The sequence below is a fragment of the Engystomops pustulosus genome, chromosome 2 (genome assembly GCF_040894005.1).
Source record: "Engystomops pustulosus chromosome 2, aEngPut4.maternal, whole genome shotgun sequence".
In the NCBI taxonomy this organism is placed as follows: Eukaryota; Metazoa; Chordata; class Amphibia; order Anura; family Leptodactylidae; genus Engystomops; species Engystomops pustulosus.
Window position 1 is genome coordinate 251,921,094 of NC_092412.1, and position 17,555 is coordinate 251,938,648.

At 44.9% G+C, this 17,555-nt stretch overlaps 1 protein-coding gene across 2 annotated transcripts in view; it reads left to right on the plus strand.

Annotated features, from left to right (window-relative positions):
- Nucleotides 1-2,021: 2,021 nt before the first annotated feature.
- The window catches only part of BTLA (B and T lymphocyte associated), a 45,152-nt gene continuing 29,618 nt past the window's right edge, over nt 2,022-17,555 (plus strand). For both annotated transcript variants that reach the window (XM_072133238.1, XM_072133237.1), the window contains exons 1-2: nt 2,022-2,343; nt 13,574-13,900. In XM_072133238.1, coding sequence (XP_071989339.1) covers nt 2,259-2,343; nt 13,574-13,900 — 412 coding nt within the window. In that variant the 5' untranslated portion in view covers nt 2,022-2,258. The remainder of the gene's footprint in view (nt 2,344-13,573; nt 13,901-17,555) is intronic.

Below are 17,555 nucleotides of genomic sequence, written 5' to 3' on the forward strand. Positions count from 1 at the left end.
AAGTGGTCTCCAAACACTAGCAGACTTAACAAGGGAAGGCAAACTTAGCCCAGTTAGCGACCTGGTTAATAAGGTAGGAATCCCATACAGAGAAATCTTCAACGCCCTGAAGATTCGTAACTTCTTTGCTCATCATGACCCACGTAAGGTGACCATAAATAAACCAATCCTAACTTTCTTGAATAACACACATCAGAAAAAGAGAGGGATTACACTATTTTACAACTTACTTAACAACAAAAAGGAGATGGTTAAACTTCCATATATGATCAAGTGGGAGGAAGATCTCAATATCTCTCTGTCCTTAGCTCAATGGAAAAAAGCGCTAGAGGCAACGCACTCCTCGTTTAGATGCGTGGCACACCAAGAGGCTATAGTAAAATCTCAAATGAGATGGTATTTTACCCCCTCACGATTACATAGAATATTCCCCTCCTCCCCTCCAGGATGCTGGAGACTATGTGGACAAAGAGGCACGCTAGTACACACTTTGTGGCTCTGCCCTAAAATCAGATCTCTGTGGAAGGAATCATTAGCTATAATCTCTAAACTTGGAGTCTCAGAAAATCTAGATTCCCCGGAAAAAACCCTGCTACTTGTAGATATAAACAAACTCCCCTTTAATGTGCGAACTATAGTGGCTCATGTGCTAATGGCCACCAAATTAGTTCTGACCAGACACTGGAAGGAATCCCCCTGCCCGCCCATCAGAGAAGTCATTGAACAGGTAAACACGAATTATGCCTACGAGAAAGCTCTCTCCCTTCAATATAACTCCTATGCAACTTTTACCAAACAGTGGGGTGTCTGGGCAACCTCAAAATTTTTCCATGAATAGGAGATGGAGTATGTACTTATACTTTTTGAATCCATGGGCAAAGTTACTTCAACTGTTTTAATTTGTGAAGTTTTATTGTTTACTCCCTTTAATACGGGTTTGGTTCCCTGAGAAGCCCAGGATAACAGGTATTTATAGAATGATAACAGATAAACAAGATGATCAGGACAATCCGCAACAGTAAGCAAATCTTACTTGTGTCAGTTGGATCAATATCTACTCTCTCATTAACATCAATGAATGAATTGGGACTTACCATCTCTTTGCAAGGATAATTGTCGATCTAGCCCAAGCTGACAAATAAACATGCTGAAGACTCAACGGGCATCATGAAGGTTAGCTATCTGGAGAACTGATTATTAATCTGTGAAACTATTATATACTATGTGAACTTTCTCTATAACCTGATTGTTGTATGCTTCTCATTGTTAAATAAAAAATTTTAAATAAAAAAAAAAAAAAAAAAAAAAAATGTGTCATAAACCATATAATAAAAATGTATTATATATCCACAAAAATACAAATAAAATGAATATAATGGTAAACTAAAGAGAAAGCTCAAAAATATAAGTGTATATACAGTATAAAAATATTTTCAACATGAAAAATATTAAATAAAAACTAATTTAAGAATACCTATGAAGGAACAAGCAAAAAGAAATTTAATGCATAAGAATAAAAATGTAAAAAAAACCATAAAATTAAAATATGTATATAGAATAAAAAGTATAAATATAACAAACATAATATAAAGTCTACATACAGGCGGTCCCCCACTTAAGAACACCTGACGTACATACGACCCCTAGTTACAAACGGACCTCTGGATGTAACTTACAGTACTTTAGCCCCAGGCTACAATAAACAGCTGTAACAGTTATCACTGGTGTTTACAATGAAGCTTTATTGATAATCCTGGTTCTTCTGACAATCCAAAATTTTTAAATTCAATTGTCAAAGAGACCAAAAAATTTTTGCCTGGGGTTACAATTATAAAATATACAGTTCCGACTTACATACGAATTCGACTTAAGAACAAACCAACAAAACCAATCTTGTACGTAACCCGGGGACTGCCCGTATATCTCTGTTGCAAATCATTTTGACAATGAAAACCTCAGCAATAGCAGCAATGAAGCAAGAACGAGAACAGGAAGCTGAATTTGAGATGAAGCCGGTGATAAGTCAGTGCGTTCCTTATTATGTGACCGGTGGGTGACATCATTTTCTATCTGCAAGAAGAGCAGCTCATCAGAAAATGAGAACTTCAGACTCTACAGACCTCAGAGTGTTCAGCAGCGGGAACCTGTGAGGACCACACTTCTTCTCGCAGGACCACCTCTCATCCTTACCAAATATTCAGAGGAATAATGAAACATCCCAGAGCTGCTGACTACTATTTCATAAGATACGACTAACCATGGGATCTATGGCCCCAGCTTCTCTCAGCAGACAAGTCCTGTCTGTGGTGGTCACGGTATCGCTTGTGATGAGCTTGGTGGACGGTGAGTACATGACGATTCCATCAAACCATCGAGACCTTCCATAATGACCGTCATGCAGATGTTGATGTTGAGTTAGTGTCATGTAGCTGGGCTGAAGTTCCAATTCGATATCATGTCCTGGGGTATCAATGTGTTATCAAGGGCTATTTAATGTTAAAAGAGGTAAATCTACAAGACGAGAAGCGTTGCCCATCAATGTCCTCGAAAGTTGTGTATGAGACTCTGAAGTTTTAATGGTGTTTGTAATGCCGGATAACTATTCACACTGCCGTTGCCCTCCCGTACTGTACCATAGCGGGCAACGGCAGTGCACGGGGAGAGGAGGAGGAGGTGAGCGCAGCTCACCCCCGCCCCTCCCCATAGCAACCTATGGCGCACGGCGCCATATTACGGGAAATGATAGGACAGATCCTATCTTTTTCCCAGGTACGGAACGGTAAGGTGCCGCACACTGCTCCCGTAGGGTGCCGTGCGCCCATTGCTGCCTATGGGGGACGTATATTGGCCGTATATATGTTGGCCGTATATATACGTCCCCCATACATTAGTGTGAATGTAGCCTTTGGCTAGAAAAGGTTGGACCTATGGATGGGTCAGAGTTCCTGGATGTGGAGAGGTCATTGGGACCTACTAGCAATGGTTTATGTCTTGAGGGACTTCACATAACCCTCCAAAGATCAGGAACTGCTCAGATTCCTGGCTGGGTCAGAGTTCCTGGATGTGGAGAGGTCACTGGGACCTACTAGCAGTGGTTTTTATCTTTGGATGGGCTTCACAGAAGATCAGGAACTGCTCATATTCCTGGCTGGGTCACAGTCCTAGCACCCTGGTTGTAGTTATTAGGAGCTAGTGTCGCTGGCTTTGGTTGGTGATCTTTAAGTGGTATTGTTGCTGTTTTCTGACTCTCTGTAGACCATGAACATTGAGGGTTCCTGGGTGAAATGTTCTAGGACCATAGCTTTGAGGACTGGCATCTAGCTGTGCTGCCTGTGGATGGTGACCTTGGATGGTGGGGGAATCTCAGGACCATGCTAACCCATTGACCAGGCAAAGCCACACGTTATGATCAGATTAACATGACAAGACTCTGAGTATGACTCGGCCATCACGGAGCAAGGCGTTGGTCAATCTCTTACGACTTAGACTTCACATTGTCCATAATGTAAGAGCAAATGTACGAGGAATAGTTTATTCTTCACCTGTTATTTTGGACACTCCCAGAAAGCAGAAACGCAAAATATTAAAGGATTATTTCATCTGTAGAAAAGTAGGACATCCCCACCACTGAGATCCCCAGGAGATGGTGGCTTTACTGATGACTTTACTGATACCTCAACGTCTACTGGAGTCTCCCTTAAAGTCTACTGGGTGGATAGTGAGAATTGTTCGTTCTGTGGCCCATACACTTTCACTGGACAACGTAGAAGAGAGACCCCAATCTATTTCTGCCCCTTTGACCATTCCAGGTGGTCAGGACCACATCGGGCTCCTCCAGCTCCGCACGGCACATTGGGGCTCATTTTCTAAGGGTCCGAATCGCTCACTTTCAAAGGGTTTCTGGACGATTTCCGGTTTGCGCTGAATTGCCCCCCCCCCTGGGATTTTGGCGCATGTGATCGGATTTTGGCGCATCGGCACTGGCTTTCACACGACAGAAATGGGGGGGGGGGTCCGTCGGACAACACGACGGATTTGGAAGAAAACGCGGAATTTGTGTCGCAATATCAAGCACTTACTTGCACCGGGACGCAAAAGGCGAACTCCGGCGGACCTCGGTGCAGCAGCGACACATGCAGGATATCGGGCGCACGGACCTGAGCGAATCCCGGCAGACCCGAATCCCTGACAACGCGCCGCGGGATCGCGACTGGACCGGGTAAGTAAATGAGCCCCATTGTGATACAGAAGTCTGAATGTATTTATGTTAATAATCCAACCACAGACAAAACACGTCAGCCACAGCCTCATGTGGTCACCGGGACAATATACAGCACAATGGACAGAATTTTTAATATACTTTTTAAAAATATTTTGGTAGAACATCCTTTTATACAATGAGCTTTAAAGCAGAGACACATTGGACCACATATATTAATAGTGAGACAAACTGCACCACACAAACACAAGCAGTTTGTACATGGATTTATGTGCCACGTACGGCCACTTTAATAAATGTGGCCCATTGTTATTATTTGGGTATCATGCTTGATATCTGGTAGAAAGTATCTCCAGCTTCTGAATAAATTATTATTTCTCTATTTTCCCTCCAATGGAGAATTGTTCTGAGGTTAATGTTGCTCCTGCTGCTCTAAAACCAGGGGCGGTATTCTACTTCAAACAACAGGTTCTCTTATTAGTTGTGAAAACATACACTTAGTAAACATACAACACCAGAATCACTGTAGCCAATAGTCCCGGTGCCAGCCCCACTGTAGCCAATAGTCCCGGTGCCAGCCCCACTATAGCCAACAATCCCAGCTCCTGCCCCATGGTAAAAAAACAGCACCGGTCCTATTGCTGCCTGCAGAGGCATTCTACCTGCTTAGCATCTCCTGCTCTGTAACATGCTGCCTGCAGAGGGGATACTGCCTGCTAAGCATCTCCTGCTCTGTAACATGCTGCCTTCAGAGGGGATACTGCCTGCTTAGCATGTCCTGCTCTGTAACATGCTGCCTTCAGAGGGATAGTGCCTGCTAAGCATCTCCTGCTCTGTAACATGCTGCCTTCAGAGGGATACTGTCTGCTAAGCATCTCCTGCTCTGTAACATGCTGCCTGCAGAGGGGATTCTGCCTGCTAAGCATCTCCTGCTCTGTAACATGCTGCCTTCAGAGGGATACTGCCTGCTAAGCATCTCCTGCTCTGTAACATGCTGCCTTCAGAGGGATACTGCCTGCTAAGCATCTCCTGCTCTGTAACATGCTGCCTGCAGAGGGGATACTGCCTGCTAAGCATCTCCTGCTCTGTAACATGCTGCCTGCAGAGGGGATACTGCCTGCTAAGCATCTCCTGCTCTGTAACATGCTGCCTTCAGAGAGATACTGCCTGCTAAGCATCTCCTGCTCTGTAACATGCTGCCTGCAGAGGGGATTCTGCCTGCTAAGCATCTCCTGCTCTGTAACATGCTGCCTTCAGAGGGATACTGCCTGCTAAGCATCTCCTGCTCTGTAACATGCTGCCTTCAGAGGGATACTGCCTGCTAAGCATCTCCTGCTCTGTAACATGCTGCCTGCAGAGGGGATACTGCCTGCTAAGCATCTCCTGCTCCGTAACATGCTGCCTGCAGAGGGGATACTGCCTGCTAAGCATCTCCTGCTCTGTAACATGCTGCCTGCAGAGGGGATACTGCCTGCTAAGCATCTCCTTCTCTGTAACATGCTGCCTGTAGAGGGGATACTGCCTGCTAAGCATCTCCTGCTCTGTAACATGCTGCCTTCAGAGAGATACTGCCTGCTAAGCATCTCCTGCTCTGTAACATGCTGCCTGTAGAGGGGATACTGCCTGCTAAGCATCTCCTGCTCTGTAACATGCTGCATGCAGAGGGGATACTGCCTGCTAAGCATCTCCTGCTCTGTAACATGCTGCCTGCAGAGGGGATACTGCCTGCTAAGCATCTCCTGCTCTGTAACATGCTGCCTTCAGAGGGATACTGCCTGCTAAGCATCTCCTGCTCTGTAACATGCTGCCTGCAGAGGGGATACTACCTGCTAAGCATCTCCTGCTCTGTAACATGCTGCCTGCAGAGGGGATACTACCTGCTAAGCATCTCCTGCTCTGTAACATGCTGCCTGCAGAGGGGATACTGCCTGTTAAGCATCTCCTGCTCTGTAACATGCTGCCTGCAGAGGGGATACTGCCTGCTAAGCATCTCCTGCTCTGTAACATGCTGCATGCAGAGGGGATACTGCCTGCTAAGCATCTCCTGCTCTGTAACATGCTGCCTGCAGAGGGGATACTACCTGCTAAACATCTCCTGCTCTGTAACATGCTGCCTTCAGAGAGATACTGCCTGCTAAGCATCTCCTGCTCTGTAACATGCTGCCTGCAGAGGGATACTATCTGCTAAACATCTCCTGCTCTGTAACATGCTGCCTGCAGAGGGGATACTACCTGCTAAACATCTCCTGCTCTGTAACATGCTGCCTGCAGAGAGGATACTGCCTGCTAAGCATCTCCTGCTCTGTAACATGCTGCCTTCAGAGAGATACTGCCTGCTAAGCATCTCCTGCTCTGTAACATGCTGCCTGTAGAGGGGATACTGCCTGCTAAGCATCTCCTGCTCTGTAACATGCTGCATGCAGAGGGGATACTGCCTGCTAAGCATCTCCTGCTCTGTAACATGCTGCATGCAGAGGGGATACTGCCTGCTAAGCATCTCCTGCTCTGTAACATGCTGCCTGCAGAGGGGATACTGCCTGCTAAGCATCTCCTGCTCTGTAACATGCTGCCTTCAGAGGGATACTGCCTGCTAAGCATCTCCTGCTCTGTAACATGCTGCCTGCAGAGGGGATACTACCTGCTAAGCATCTCCTGCTCTGTAACATGCTGCCTGCAGAGGGGATACTATCTGCTAAGCATCTCCTGCTCTGTAACATGCTGCATGCAGAGGGGATACTGCCTGCTAAGCATCTCCTGCTCTGTAACATGCTGCCTGCAGAGGGGATACTGCCTGCTAAGCATCTCCTGCTCTATAACATGCTGCCTGCAGAGGGGATACTGCCTGCTAAGCATCTCCTGCTCTGTAACATGCTGCCTGCAGAGGGGATACTACCTGCTAAACATCTCCTGCTCTGTAACATGCTGCCTTCAGAGAGATACTGCCTGCTAAGCATCTCCTGCTCTGTAACATGCTGCCTGCAGAGGGATACTATCTGCTAAACATCTCCTGCTCTGTAACATGCTGCCTGCAGAGGGAATAATGCCTGCTAAACATCTCCTGCTCTGTAACATGCTGCCTGCAGAGGGGATACTGCCTGCTAAGCATCTCCTGCTCCGTAACATGCTGCCTTCAGAGGGATACTGCCTGCTAAGCATCTCCTGCTCTGTAACATGCTGCCTGCAGAGGGGATACTGCCTGCTAAGCATCTCCTGCTCTGTAACATGCTGCCTTCAGAGGGATACTGCCTGCTAAGCATCTCCTGCTCTGTAACATGCTGCCTGCAGAGGGGATACTACCTGCTAAGCATCTCCTGCTCTGTAACATGCTGCCTTCAGAGGGATACTGCCTGCTAAGCATCTCCTGCTCTGTAACATGCTGCCTGCAGAGGGGATACTGCCTGCTAAGCATCTCCTGCTCTGTAACATGCTGCCTGCAGAGGGGATACTGCCTGCTAAGCATCTCCTGCTCTGTAACATGCTGCCTGCAGAGGGGATACTGCCTGCTAAGCATCTCCTGCTCTGTAACATGCTGCCTGCAGAGGGGATACTGCCTGCTAAGCATCTCCTGCTCTGTAACATGCTGCCTGCAGAGGGGATACTGCCTGCTAAGCATCTCCTGCTCTGTAACATGCTGCCTTCAGAGGGATACTGCCTGCTAAGCATCTCCTGCTCTGTAACATGCTGCCTGCAGAGGAGATACTGCCTGCTAAGCATCTCCTGCTCTGTAACATGCTGCCTTCAGAGGGGATACTACCTGCTAAGCATCTCCTGCTCCGTAACATGCTGCCTGCAGAGGGGATACTGCCTGCTAAGCATCTCCTGCTCTGTAACATGCTGCCTTCAGAGGGATAGTGCCTGCTAAGCATCTCCTGCTCTGTAACATGCTGCCTTCAGAGGGATACTGCCTGCTAAGCATCTCCTGCTCTGTAACATGCTGCCTGCAGAGAGGATACTGCCTGCTAAGCATCTCCTGCTCTGTAACATGCTGCCTGCAGAGGGGATACTGCCTGCTAAGCATCTCCTGCTCTGTAACATGCTGCCTGCAGAGGGGATACTGCCTGCTAAGCATCTCCTGCTCTGTAACATGCTGCCTTCAGAGGGATACTGCCTGCTAAGCATCTCCTGCTCTGTAACATGCTGCCTGCAGAGGGGATACTGCCTGCTAAGCATCTCCTGCTCTGTAACATGCTGCCTTCAGAGGGGATACTGCCTGCTAAGCATCTCCTGCTCTGTAACATGCTGCCTGCAGAGGGGATACTGCCTGCTAAGCATCTCCTGCTCTGTAACATGCTGCCTGCAGAGGGGATACTGCCTGCTAAGCATCTCCTGCTCTGTAACATGCTGCCTGCAGAGGGGATACTGCCTGCTAAGCATCTCCTGCTCTGTAACATGCTGCCTGCAGAGGGGATACTGCCTGCTAAGCATCTCCTGCTCTGTAACATGCTGCCTGCAGAGGGGATACTGCCTGCTAAGCATCTCCTGCTCTGTAACATGCTGCCTGCAGAGGGGATACTGCCTGCTAAGCATCTCCTGCTCTGTAACATGCTGCCTGCAGAGGGGATACTGCCTGCTAAGCATCTCCTGCTCTGTAACATGCTGCCTGCAGAGGGGATACTGCCTGCTAAGCATCTCCTGCTCTGTAACATGCTGCCTTCAGAGGGATACTGCCTGCTAAGCATCTCCTGCTCTGTAACATGCTGCCTGCAGAGGAGATACTGCCTGCTAAGCATCTCCTGCTCTGTAACATGCTGCCTTCAGAGGGGATACTACCTGCTAAGCATCTCCTGCTCCGTAACATGCTGCCTGCAGAGGGGATACTGCCTGCTAAGCATCTCCTGCTCTGTAACATGCTGCCTTCAGAGGGATAGTGCCTGCTAAGCATCTCCTGCTCTGTAACATGCTGCCTTCAGAGGGATACTGCCTGCTAAGCATCTCCTGCTCTGTAACATGCTGCCTGCAGAGAGGATACTGCCTGCTAAGCATCTCCTGCTCTGTAACATGCTGCCTGCAGAGGGGATACTGCCTGCTAAGCATCTCCTGCTCTGTAACATGCTGCCTGCAGAGGGGATACTGCCTGCTAAGCATCTCCTGCTCTGTAACATGCTGCCTTCAGAGGGATACTGCCTGCTAAGCATCTCCTGCTCTGTAACATGCTGCCTGCAGAGGGGATACTGCCTGCTAAGCATCTCCTGCTCTGTAACATGCTGCCTTCAGAGGGGATACTGCCTGCTAAGCATCTCCTGCTCTGTAACATGCTGCCTGCAGAGGGGATACTGCCTGCTAAGCATCTCCTGCTCTGTAACATGCTGCCTGCAGAGGGGATACTGCCTGCTAAGCATCTCCTGCTCTGTAACATGCTGCCTGCAGAGGGGATACTGCCTGCTAAGCATCTCCTGCTCTGTAACATGCTGCCTTGAAAAAGGACTCTATGTACAATATGCTTTATTTATTAATGCCGCTCTGGCGCAGAGGTTCAGTTCTCTTGATGTATCCGGCGGATGGCGGCGCAGTGTTTTATTTCTATGCCAGGTTGCGTAGCCAATGGCTTTTCATGTGCCCCCACCCCCGGCCACCGGCCCCTTTTCCTGCCCCTCCATGCCCCGCTTGTTGTAGAAGCGTCAGAAAAGTTTCAGGTAAAAGTGAGAGTTCCCATGAAATAAAGACAGAGAGCTAAAAGTCGTTATATCAGACTTCAGGATCGTTGTATACATCAGAACGGCATTTTGAGACATATCTAAATAAATGACGGTAAATTTGTATTAAAGGGGTCGTCCACTTTCAGCAAATAATTGATATGGTTTGTGTACGGAAAAGTTATAAAATTTTCCAATATACTTTCTGTATCAATTCCTCACAGTTTTCAAGATCTCTGCTAGCTGTCCTGCTAAAGAAAGATTCTGGGGGTCATTTACTAAGGGCCCGATTCGCGTTTTCCCGATGTGTTACCCGCATATTTCCAATTTGCGCCAATTTTCCCTGAATTGCCCCGGGATTTTGGCGCACGCGATCGGATTGTGGCGCATCGGCGCCGGCATGCGCGCGACGGAAATCGGGTGGCGTGGCCGAACGAAAACCCGACGGATTCGGAAAAACCGAAGGTGGAGCTTGCACTTACCTTCACTCAGCCCGGCTCGGTGTATTCCAGAGCATTCCAGGGAACTTTAGCGCAGCAGCGCCACCTGGTGGACGTTGGAGGAACTACCTTATTAAATCCCGTCCGGACCCGAATCCAGCGCAGAGAACGCGCCGCTGGATCGCGAATGGATCGGGTAAGTAAATCTGCCCCATTGTGTTTGCTCCAAGTGGATAGAAATCTGTGATGTGATGTGATGGACACGCCGGTGCACAATCCGTTATTATCACAAAGAGTAATCAGAGCCGTGTGATACTAACAGCTCATGTACCTGCGTGACCATGGAGAGATTTCTATCCACTGGAAGTAAACAATGAAGCTTTCTATAGCAGGACAGCAAGCAGAGATCTTGAAAACGGTGAAGAATTGATACAGAAAGTATATTGGAACATTGTATAACTTTTCCATACACAAACCATATATAAAATATCCACATAACATGGCCACAACCTGCAATGGGCTTCTTCAAGTCTTTGCTTTTCAAAGGCGGCTCACGAGCTACAAAAGTCTGGCCACATCTCACACCCTCTTTGAAGACAAGTGGGCTAAGAAATTTAAGTGAGAGGTGTCTGGAAAGGGTTGCGGGTGGGCAAGGAGCTCCTCCAATGAAGTTTTGTGCAGTCATCAAACCTTCATTTATAGTTGACCAATCCTTAGAACACAAAAAACTGTCTAAATATTGATAAAAAAATAAAATAAATGTAAATTAACTTATGGCTTCACGTGTAGACATTGAGCACTGGTGGAATTACACATGAGGAGCATTTGCAGCTCTACCAGTGATGAGAGCAATGGAGGACGCTGTGGTTGGAAAGTTTCCCACCTAAAACACCCAAGAATAACAAATGTGGGTCAAATGTGATGTTCTCAGCGTAAGGGAAGCTACAATAGAGTCCTACATATAACCAATTTACACCTCTTCGTTTATTTTACTCTTATTTACTGACCATCATAGGTGCAGCTCATTGCCGAGCTTTGCTGTGTAGACTGGAGTGGGGGGAGCAGAGTCATCTCATTATCAAATGTGGTTACTGATGAGAAGGATAGCTCCATCCATACGGCTGGTGGCCTACATAAGGCAGGATAGGGAATATACCTTTGCATAACCCCATTGTTGGGTCAGTTACCCACTAATTATCACTAATTATCAGATAAGGTACTATAGGTGACTTCACTGTGCATGACTGTGCGTGCATGCGGGCAGAAAACAAAGAGCTGTGTGTCGTTATTTGTAGTCCTCCTGACATCGGTGATGCTCTACCCACCTGTGTCAACTGAAAGAGACTGGCCCTGGCATTACCGTGCCGTGAATGTGCCCAATCGAAGACTATGGGGTCGTGAGCTAAACCCGCAGTTTGTGAGATAACTATCTGCCTCTGCACACGTTCATGAGCGAGAGGCCCTTCTCCTCAGTCTCTTGGGAAGTACTCAATTACTTACTTGTGGTCTGTCTCATTTTCCAGGGATGTTTGAAAAAATGAAAATCCAATAAATGGGACCAAGATTTATTTATTTTTTTAACATGACACACTTTCACGGGTGTTCATGTGATCCACGTCTTGGATCGCAGACACACCCATGCCCCTCTCTGCTGCAGCGCCCTTCCCGCTCCTCACTTACCACTCCATGCTCCTGCTTCCGGGTCTGCTGGTCCGTGCGCACGTCGGCTCTCGAAGATTTAAAGGGCTAGCTCACCGCTGATTGGCGCTGGTCACTTTTGGGTTTTCCATTAAGACCGGCGGCTCCCATCAACCCCTGCCGGATCTTTGAGCTACCGGCCTTAGAGAAAGCTTCCTTTGCGTCTTCTCTGTGTTCCTTATTCTCCTGCGTTTATCTCCTGTTGTGACCCCTGATCTGACCCTGACGTTGCTCCAGCCGTGATCTTCTGCTCCGTTCCTTACTCTGTACCTCTGCCGTCTGCACTGAACTTCTGCCTGCTCCTTAACCACGAGATTGCCTGCTGTTCCTGTGCCTTGACCTTGGCTGCCACCGCGGGCTAGTCGCGCCTGTGGAACGACCTGGTGGTACCACGCCGTAGCAAGACCATCCTGCTTTGCGGCAGGCTCTGGTGAAGACCGGGTGCCACTTAGATTCCGGTCCCAGGTGACCCCCGACACCCCGAGCCCGGACACACACAAATACTAAAACATGGCTGACTTCATAACGTCAATGTGGTCCATAAGAATATAGTTGGATTTGCTCAATTAATGTAAGAACAGCCTTAGACAATGCGTTCTGTTACCAGGAGTATTGAGAGAATTAGAGGGCAGTAAGCCAATGGGTGTCTAAGCACTTGGCAGGTAAGGGGCACCACATACAATAAAATGGTGTCTCCCCCTTTCCCAAACTTGATTGGGAGAAAACACGTTGATGGGTTGTATCCCAATTGTTTACACATTTGATGCATAAGCTAAAGCTCTCAATGGGGGTCATTTACTAAAGGCCCGATTCACGTTTTCCCGACGTGTTACCTGAATATTTCCGATTTGCGCCGATTTTCCCTGAATTGCTCTGGGATTTTGGCGCACGTGATCGGTTTGTGGCGCATTGGCGCTGGCATGCACGCAACGGAAATTGGGGGGCGTGGTCGAACGATAACCCGACGGATTCGGAAAAACCGACGCATTTTTAAAAAAAATTGGTCGCACGGGCCATACTCACATGCACCACGATGAAGACGATGAACTAAGGGGCACCTCGTGGACATCGGGCGCAGCAGCGCCACCTGGTGGACATCGGGCACAGGACCTTCATGAATCGCCGGAAGACCCGAACGCTCGTCGAAGAAGCCGCAGCTGGAACGCGAATGGACCGGGTAAGTAAATGTGCCCCAGTGTGTCTATTAAAAATTTTAACCAGGGTTACACAGACTGCAGACTCTAGAGACAGCGGAGCCAACATCTATACATTAGGAGAAGCCTCACAGACCAAAAATGTATTATTTTATTATAATGCTATATTTGACTACATAATATTTACTCAAGATTAAAAATTACATCTCTTACATCATCTGTTTCTATGATTTTTCTGTTGCATACTGGTTATGGCGCCCCCTGCTGTTCTTTTAATTCTACTCAGAATGTCCATCTAACACATCCAAAGCTGGCGGTCACACATGCTCAGTAGCTCAGACTTGGATCATCTTCTATGTGGGGAGCAGCTGGAATAATTGGCATCTCTTATCAACTCTGTTACTTATAATGTTTTTGGTTTGTCCCCAGGAGTTGATTCATCGTGTAGACCTACAATAAAAGCAAAGCAGAATTACACTGGATCATTAGGGCAGCCTCTCACGCTGAAGTGTATAATGCAGTTCTGTGACCCTGGATTACCCAATATTAGCTTGTGTAAAATAACGGGAGACAGATGTGATCCCGTGACAAGCAGAGAAGGGATCAACATTAGTATGGAAGGGGATGAAAAATCTAATGCTGTCTATGTTTTGATTTTCAACCCTCTACAAATGAACGATACTGGATATTACCAATGTAAAGCCATCCATGATAAGCAGCGGATAACGGGCAACACAATGAAGATTTCTCTTAGTGGTGAGTGTCTTATCTTCATTTTATAAAGATCACAATAGGATTTTCAAAATAGAATGCTCACAATAGATTGTACGCAATATAATGTATTAAATAGAATGCTAACAATAGAATGTACACAATAGAATTGTCACGGCCACACCCACGATCCTTGTTGTGGATCGCGGGCACACCCATGCCCCTCTATGTGGTGCGGCTCCCCAGACTTACCTTTCCACGAGCCTGCTTCCTCACTGACTAGGCCACGCGCGTCCCCGGTCCCTAGGGTGCATGCGCGCTGGCTCTCTACGATTTAAATGGCCAGCTTCCTCCTGATTGGCGCTGGCATTTCTGGCTCTGCTATATAATCCGGCGGCTCCCAGCATTCCCCACTGGATCTTCAAGCCATTTCCTCTCAAGTGAAAACCCTTCCACGTTCCGGTGTTCCTGAGCATTTCCAGTGTTCCTCTGTGTTCCTGTATTTCCATTGTTCCTCTGTGTTCCTGTTCTGTGTGCCTGCTCCCGTGTTCCTACTGTGAGTTCCAGGGTTTTCTCCAGCACTGCACTCCCGCTGTCATCCCGGGCACGGACTGTATTCTGCATCCACTAACTTGGCTGCCACCTGTGGAACAATCAGGAGCCACTTAGACTCCGGTCCCAGGTGTCGGCTAGTACAATCTCCCGCAGTGGTCCAGATGGTCCACAGACTCTGATTGACAGTCTCTTCTGACAAGAATGTACACAATAAAATTCTCAAAAAGGAAGGCTCATAATATTATATACACAATAGAATGCACACAATACAATGTACACAATAATATCTTCAAAATAGAATGCTCACACATAATAGATAATCATAATAGTATATACAGATGGTCCCTTACTTAAGGACACCCGACTTACAGATGACCCTTAGTTACAGACGGACCCCTGTGCCCACTGTGACCTCTGGTGAAGTATCTGGATGTTACTATAGTCCCAGACTGCAATGATCAGCTGTAAGGTGTCTGGAATGAAGCTTTATTGATAATCCTTGGTCCCATTACAGCAAAAAATTTTGAAACTCCAATTGTCATCGGGGCAAAAATATTTTTTGTTTTGATATACAATAATAAAATATACAGTTTCTACTTACATACAAATTCGACTTAAGAACTGCCTGTACACAATAGAATGTACACAATAAAATGCTCAACAAAAAATGCTCATAATAGTAACACACAATAGAATGCTCACAATAGAATGTACACAATAGAATGTACACAATAAAATGCTTATAATAGTATACACACAATAGAATGCTCACAATAGTAGACACACAATATTATACAGAGAATAGAATGCTCACAATAGTAGACACACAATATTATACAGAGAATAGAATGCTCACAATAGTAGACACACAATATTATACAGAGAATAGAATGCTCACAATAGTAGACACACAATATTATACAGAGAATAGAATGCTCACAATAGTAGACACACAATATTATACAGAGAATAGAATGCTCACAATAGTAGACACACAATATTATACAGAGAATAGAATGCTCACAATAGTAGACACACAATATTATACAGAGAATAGAATGCTCACAATAGTAGACACACAATATTATACAGAGAATAGAATGCTCACAATAGTAGACACACAATATTATACAGAGAATAGAATGCTCACAATAGTAGACACACAATATTATACAGAGAATAGAATGCTCACAATAGTAGACACACAATATTATACAGAGAATAGAATGCTCACAATAGTAGACACACAATATTATACAGAGAATAGAATGCTCACAATAGTAGACACACAATATTATACAGAGAATAGAATGCTCACAATAGTAGACACACAATATTATACAGAGAATAGAATGCTCACAATAGTAGACACACAATATTATACAGAGAATAGAATGCTCACAATAGTAGACACACAATATTATACAGAGAATAGAATGCTCACAATAGTAGACACACAATATTATACAGAGAATAGAATGCTCACAATAGTAGACACACAATATTATACAGAGAATAGAATGCTCACAATAGTATACACACAATATTATACAGAGAATAGAATGCTCACAATAGTATACACACAATATTATACAGAGAATAGAATGCTCACAATAGTAGACACACAATATTATACAGAGAATAGAATGCTCACAATAGTAGACACACAATATTATACAGAGAATAGAATGCTCACAATAGTATACACACAATATTATACAGAGAATAGAATGCTCACAATAGTAGACACACAATATTATACAGAGAATAGAATGCTCACAATAGTAGACACACAATATTATACAGAGAATAGAATGCTCATAATAGTAGACACACAATATTATACAGAGAATAGAATGCTCACAATAGTAGACGCACAATATTATACAGAGAATAGAATGCTCACAATAGTAGACGCACAATATTATACAGAGAATAGAATGCTCACAATAGTAGACGCACAATATTATACAGAGAATAGAATGCTCACAATAGTATACGCACAATATTATACAGAGAATAGAATGCTCACAATAGTATACGCACAATATTATACAGAGAATAGAATGCTCACAATAGTATACGCACAATATTATACAGAGAATAGAATGCTCACAATAGTAGACGCACAATATTATACAGAGAATAGAATGCTCACAATAGTAGACACACAATATTATACAGAGAATAGAATGCTCACAATAGTAGACACACAATATTATACAGAGAATAGAATGCTCACAATAGTAGACACACAATATTATACAGAGAATAGAATGCTCACAATAGTAGACACACAATATTATACAGAGAATAGAATGCTCACAATAGTAGACACACAATATTATACAGAGAATAGAATGCTCACAATAGTAGACACACAATATTATACAGAGAATAGAATGTTCACAATAGTAGACACACAATATTATACAGAGAATAGAATGCTCACAATAGTAGACACACAATATTATACAGAGAATAGAATGCTCACAATAGTAGACACACAATATTATACAGAGAATAGAATGCTCACAATAGTAGACACACAATATTATACAGAGAATAGAATGCTCACAATAGTAGACACACAATATTATACAGAGAATAGAATGCTCACAATAGTAGACACACAATATTATACAGAGAATAGAATGCTCACAATAGTAGACACACAATATTATACAGAGAATAGAATGCTCACAATAGTATACACACAATATTATACAGAGAATAGAATGCTCACAATAGTAGACACACAATATTATACAGAGAATAGAATGCTCACAATAGTAGACACACAATATTATACAGAGAATAGAATGCTCACAATAGTAGACACACAATATTATACAGAGAATAGAATGCTCACAATAGTAGACACACAATATTATACAGAGAATAGAATGCTCACAATAGTATACACACAATATTATACAGAGAATAGAATGTTCACAATAGTAGACACACAATATTATACAGAGAATAGAATGCTCACAATAGTAGACACACAATATTATACAGAGAATAGAATGCTCACAATAGTAGACACACAATATTATACAGAGAATAGAATGCTCACAATAGTAGACACACAATATTATACAGAGAATAGAATGCTCACAATAGTAGACACACAATATTA